General features: G+C 41.9%; 1 protein-coding gene across 1 annotated transcript in view; it reads left to right on the forward strand.

The window, feature by feature from the left end:
• top3b (DNA topoisomerase III beta) overlaps positions 1–6,774 on the forward strand; it is a 153,464-nt gene that overhangs the window by 77,211 nt on the left and 69,479 nt on the right. Inside the window, exons 2-4 of the mRNA XM_032511256.1 lie at positions 2,268–2,399; positions 2,760–2,866; positions 3,002–3,076. Of these exons, the coding sequence (XP_032367147.1) occupies positions 2,268–2,399; positions 2,760–2,866; positions 3,002–3,076 (314 nt within the window). The remainder of the gene's footprint in view (positions 1–2,267; positions 2,400–2,759; positions 2,867–3,001; positions 3,077–6,774) is intronic.

Consider the following 6,774-nt stretch of genomic DNA (forward strand, 5'->3'; position numbering starts at 1 on the left):
AGTCGTTAAGACTAGAAAAGCGCTATATAAATACAGCACATTTAAATACAGCACATTTTGAAAAAACGTGTCTGTGCTTGCTACAACAATATCACAGTATCAGGTTCCGTTTAACAGTATAATATTTTATATCAAAATCATATTGTACATAGTGTTAACTACTCCTATGGAGTGCAAAGGAAAGTTTTTATATCATATGGAGAAGGGAGAGGCGGTATGTCAGATCCATGGAAAAGAGGAGGGGAATTCACTTGTTACTTGCTGATTAACGGGACTCAGCGGTCAGACATCACCAGAAACATCTCTAAATGCTCAATAGGGTGCAGATTCTTGAGAAATTTTTTATAACATTGTTGTTTTGATAAGTTAGTTATAATTGCCTTATCGCGTAGGAAAAACAAATCGTTGATCATTGTAGGTACAATTGGAATTTCATAAACAGAAAAATTATCATTCAAGACATTTTGGGCTCTGTACTTTACAGATCTCACAGGTATGATTATAAAGGATAATTGCAGCTACCCATATCTATTTCAGTGTAGAAATGAGTTTTTGAGTATTGCATTAAGGTACTCTTAGAAAATGTGATCATATCCTTCAAAATCATAGCTAGTCTACCAGCCAAGTGTAAGCATATGGTAGCTGTCAAAAACATCATCAACATTAAGACACGTTTCTTACCTGGATCTGTTCCATTTCTGAAATTTATGACTGCAGGTTGGTGTGATGTTTCTTGTTTTTTGTCCTGATGATGTGGATGTGTGCGATATGTTTTTTTCTTTTGGTGTGTCGTTTGCTTGGAGTTGATCTGCGACCTGCATCTCGACATGCCTTTATATGCCCAGTTTTTTTTGGGTGATGGTTTGTTGTGTGTGTGTGTGTGTGTGTGTGTGTGTGTGTGTGGTGTGTGTGTGTGTGTGTGTGTGTGTGTGTGTGTGTGTGTGTGTGTGTGTGTGTGTGTGTGTGTGTGTGTGTCCTTGACAGAATAATTTTATTCACAGCAGACGTCAGCGTGTAGCATTGAGCCCAGGTAACTAAGGGAGGACCCACAATACCCCCTCCTTTACCGGAAATGAGTCACTGCTATCAGAGGTCTCACATTCTTGCCTCACTTGCCATCATTCTGACCTCAAACCCCACGCATGACTCAATACCTAGTGTAGGTCCTAGTTTTAGAAAATTATAATAACTCATTGTATGTGTATGTTTTGAGTGCAAGTTCAGCAAAGAAAGACATTTTTACTAGTGTTAAAACCGCAAAGCGGTAGAACCCTTCTATGTTTGGCTGTTTTAGTTATTATTATTATTGTTATTAGGGTTCAAACTGTGAAGCGGTAAAAACCTTATAATGTAATTAAGGCTTCAAAATTCTTTATTTAAGGCTTCAAAATGCAAACTTTGAAAGGCCACGCCCCCCCACACCATAAGTCAGACTTGAAATTTGTTGTGCTCTACAAAAATAAATGCTATAACCGCCACAAAACCTGTGATGATTGTTTGTCTTGCTGCGGAGGCTTTGTACCCAATTTGGTAAAGATGGGTCATTGGGTGTGCTATATGTGTTACATGCAAGATTCATACACTGTATGTAAGAAATGTAAATAATTTGTCCTTTATATGAGTTATAATGTTCAATATGTTTGTTTTTGCAAAGGATGACTCCATATTTAAAAGACAGTAATGCTTGTGTGGCATTGCTCTGTGTGTGATATCAACATATGTCTGTGAGATTCATGTTCTGTTTTATTTATTTATTTGAGGATAGGAGAGACATACACAAATGACTACCAGGCAAAAGAGTTCATACACTACATAGCAGAGGATGAGAGAACAAAGATGAGGTCAAGACGGCAAGTTCATCTTGGTCATGTTAGGGATCCCTGGACAGTGCAGTGATGGAAGAAGATAGATCCCAAACTTGAAATGAAATGTTTGCACTTTCTGTGTACATTTTGTTGTACGTATTGTACACTATGTGTTTTTCATGCCAACAATGTTAATAACATGATCAAATGCACTCAGTGGCACTCATAATGTCTTAATTTCCCTGGAAACACTTTTGCCAGTGGAAATTCTGATTGGCCGTTAACTTTAGAAAGCTAAGTTAATATAGAACCCTGATTATAACATTGTAGATTTGACAGAAAATAGGAAAAAGCACATGTCCACTTTAAATGCAGATTAAAAGTCACAGGCCTATAAAATCCTGCATATTTAAATGACTTAATTGACTAATTACTATCTTATCTGTTCTCTTTGACCTTAAGGAAATTGTACAAGTCGCAAGGGGCTCAACGGAGCATGCTCAGTGCACGAATACACCGGCAGCTTCCAGGGCCAAACTGTACGTTTTAAGATGACTTCTGTTTGTGGACATGTGATGAGTCTGGATTTTATCGGTGGGTATTATCCATATTTGTTCCTGCTTACCCTAACATCCTAACTCAACTTACCTTTTATTGATGAAATTTCCTTGCAATGCTAAAGTGTAAACTTATATAAAGGAAGAAAAAACAGTAGAAACCAGCCTATAATTTATTGCTATTCAATACAACAAAACCTTGAATGACATACAGTGAAGACATTATGTTTATCTTTTTACACAACTGTTGAATTGAATTGAAATACAATGTGTAAATGAGTATAAAGAACCTTTAACATTTTTATTTGGGTTTCACCCTGTTCAGTATCCTAACTCTTTAATTGGATTTCTTGTAAATTCTTACTTAAACAGTTTAAGAACTTAGTCCTTTTTTCAGGGAAGTATAACAACTGGGACAAGGTGGACCCTGCAGAACTCTTTAGCAAAGCGCTCACAGAAAAAAAGGAGGCCAACCCCAAACTCAACATGGTCAAGTTCCTCCAGGTAAATGAGCTTGACCCAGTATTGGTTTTCACAAGACATTGGTGCTCACTGCATTTTGTATGATTTGATGGATGTCAGTGTCTTATGCCTTCTGTCTTTGATGTTGCTCACCCCAAGTTTCTGGTGTCATGTCAGGTTGAAGCCAGAAGCTGTGATTACGTGGTTTTATGGTTGGACTGTGATAAAGAAGGCGAGAACATCTGTTTTGAGGTAATTCAGGCTTGTATATACTTGGTTATAACATGCAAGCTGTATCTGGATATGTACAGTGGGTACGGAAAGTATTCAGACCCCTTTAAATTTTTCACTCTTTGTTTCATTGCAGCCATTTTCCAAAAATCAAAAAAGTTCATTTTATTTCTCAGTAATGTACACTCAGCACCCCATCTTGGACAGAAAAAAACAGAAATGTAGAAATTTTTGCAAATTTATTAAAAGAAAAACTGAAATATCACATGGTCATAAGTATTCAGACCCTTTGCCGTGACCCTCATATGTAACTCAGGTGCTGTCTATTTCTTCTGATCTCCTTGGATGGTTCTACACCTTCATTGGAGTCCAGCTGTGTTTGATTATACTGATTGACTTGATAGAAAAGCCACACACCTGTCTATTAAGACCTTACAGCTCACAGTGCATGTCAGAGCAAATGACAATCATGAGGTCAAAGGAACTGCCTGAAGAGCTCAGAGACAGATTGTGGCAAGGCCAGATCTGGTCAAGGTTAAAAAAAATTTCTGCTGCACTTAAGGTTCCTAAGAGCACAGTGGCCTCCATAATCCTCAAATGGAAGACGTTTGGGACGACCAGAACCCTTCCTAGAGCTGGCCGTCCGGCCAAACTGAGCTATCGGGGGAAAGAGCCTTGGTGAGAGAGCAAAGAAGAACCCAATGGTCACTGTGGCTGAGCTCCAGAGATGCAGTCGGGAGATGGAGAAGTTGTAGTAAGTCAACCATCACTGCAGCAACCACCAGTCGGGTTATGGCAGAGTGGCCCGACGGAAGCCTCCCTCAGTGCAAGACACATGAAAGCCCGCTGGAGTTTGCTAAAAACACCTTAGGACTCCAAGATGTGATAAATAAATCCTCTGGTCTGATGAGACCAAGATAGACTTTTTGGCCTTAATCTAAGCGGTATTGTGGAGAAAACCAGGCACTGCTCATCACCTGTCCAATACAGTCTCAAAGTGAAGCATGGTGGTGGCAGCATCATGCTGTGGGGGGTGTTTTTCAGCTGCAGGGACAGGACGACTGGTTGCAATCGAGGGAAAGATGAATGCGGCCAAGTACAGGGATATCCTGGACGAAAACCTTTCCAAAGTGCTCTGGACCTCAGACTGGGCCGAAGGTTTACCTTCCAACAAGACAATGACCCTAAGCACACCGCTAAAAAACGAAGGAGTGGCTTCACAACAACTCCGTGGCTGTTCTTGAATGGCCCAGCCAGAGCCCGACTTAAACCCAATTGAGCACATCTCTGGAGAGACCTGAAAATGACTGTCCACCCGTTTACCATCCAACCTGACAGAACTGGAGAGGATCTGCAAGGAGGAATGGCAGAGGATACCCAAATCCAGATGTGAAAAACTTGTTGCATCTTTCCCAAAACGACTCATGGCTGTATAGATCAAAAGGGTGCTTCTACTAAATACTGAACAAAGGGTCTGAATACTTTGACCATGTGATATTTCAGTTTTTGTTTTTTAATAATATGCAAAAATTTTAAATTTCTGTTTTTTTCTGTCAAGATGGGTTGCTGAGTGTACATTACTGAGAAATAAAATGAACTTTTTTGATTTTTGGAAAAAGGCTGCAATGAAACAAAGAGTGAAAAATTTAAAGGGGTCTGAATACTTTCCGTACCCACTGTAATTTGTATAATGGCATCCAATTCATGGGTCTTTATACCTGTTATTAAAAGGTATTTTCTTTCTCCTGATTGTGCCCGCAATGTGATCGGATCTCCATATACAGTTTTGAGGGGTTTTTTTTCTTAACAATGCGGTCAAGCTGTACAGATTACATTTACACCTGCTGAGATCCAATCACAATATGAGCATAAACACGTCCAACTGTTTGCAGCTTGGGGGTTCCGCGAATAAATCAGTATATACATTACTCAACGCTTTTGCCAGGGCAGACCGATAGACCACCGGCAAGTAACACCACCGATGCTAACTGCCACAGACAGGGCGCTGAAACGCTCACGGCAGGCAGAGGACAGAGAGGTAGCTATGTATACCTGTTATCAGCTTACTATCAAGTCTACTAGGCAAAGGGCTGGTAACGTTGTCACATACACAAAACACGATCATATTCACTTACAAAAATAAAGCCCAACGTATAGGCGTTAAACAAAACTGAGACTGACACACTGGGCATTACTTGAAATTGAGACAACACCAAGCTAGATACCAAACCATCCAACCTAGAGAAAGGGCTAGCAACTAAATACAATGGAAGCACTCTTATGACAAACTCCACAAGCTAGCGACCATAGACTGTATAAATAAACCAAGACACTGACGATATCACAGATCGATAATAATGCGTTTACTAGCCGCTAACTAAACCACAGAATCCAACGTCCCTCTCTACACACCCCGATGTTCACTGTCTCAGGGCACATTGTTGATGCAGAAATAGCTGCTAGTTCTATTGTAAAAATCTGCCAACTCCGCACCTGCCTAAAGTAAAGTAAACGGCGAAACTTGTGAATCCTCCGTAATCTATGGTCAAACTGGGGTAACTCTCCTATGTGCAGCTAACAATAGACCCCATTGGATTAATTCGTCCAATTCCATTTTCCATTTACCTGCATCTATTTTCTTAAACAAGCAGGACCTTAACCATGTTTTTCTATTTTCTCTAAATGCACACAATCTAGAAGCTGTGCTTGGATACAATAAATGAGTGTGCATGACAGTAAGCTGTGCCCACACACACACAAGATGAAGATGGATGCCGAGCACACGCGCGGTGTGGCAGGTGCCCCGTTTGTGCTGTCTAACCCGGTTAAAGCCATCAAAAAAACCTTTCCATCCCTGGATAACTAATGCTTTTATTATTATTTGTTTATTGTTACTAACCATACGGCAGCGGATATCCATTGAAAACGATGCCTGTGCGACATACGGAAGTCAGTGTCTCCTGCACGCTACCTTTCTAAACAATGGGCGAGCCAGAGTGCCATCTACGTTACAGGAATCAAGGAATCAACTCAGTTAGTAAAACTGTGAGACTTTTGCATCTGGCATGCGTAGTGCTGCTGGCAGGGGACGTAGAGACCAACCCTTGCCCACATCCTTTGAATAAGGGCTTTCAGGCTAGTTTAGCCTCGCAACAGGCTCAGCTGGCCCATTCTCATTGGCTAACGCAGCCACGGCCAGGGCCAATGTGGCCGCAACCATCCATCAATTATGGTCATTTCCCACATGGCCCTGTGCTCCTATGACCATCATCAGTTTGTTAATTCCTACCATAAACGCTGCATTTCCAGTGGCAGGAGTGCTGCCTTTGATGGCTTATCCTATCCAGCTGTCATGGCGAGCTGAAGCGTTTTGTCCTGCAGAGCTGCTGGGCGTCACGGAGCCGGGGTTGCAGGAGCTGCCCGTCTGCAACAGCTGCTGGAGCAGAGGCGCTGAGCTGGTTCACTACGGCCTGGATGCCGGGCCAAGAGCTTGCTTTGCGGCGGCGGGAGCTTGGGGGACGCTTGTCACCACCGCCCTTGACCGATGTAGCAGCTGCCCCTGGCTGCCATCGACGGGTCAGAGATACTGCCCAGCGCGTCAGAGGCAGTGCTGTACCGGGGCACTTAATGAGGCTAGGACTGTTTGGGACCCGGTGTTTACCTGTTTGGGGGTCATTTAAATGTACGCAGCTTGGTGCCAAAGCGTGAACAGATTGAAC

Source organism: Etheostoma spectabile, unplaced genomic scaffold (assembly GCF_008692095.1).
Source record: "Etheostoma spectabile isolate EspeVRDwgs_2016 unplaced genomic scaffold, UIUC_Espe_1.0 scaffold342, whole genome shotgun sequence".
In the NCBI taxonomy this organism is placed as follows: domain Eukaryota; kingdom Metazoa; phylum Chordata; class Actinopteri; order Perciformes; family Percidae; genus Etheostoma; species Etheostoma spectabile.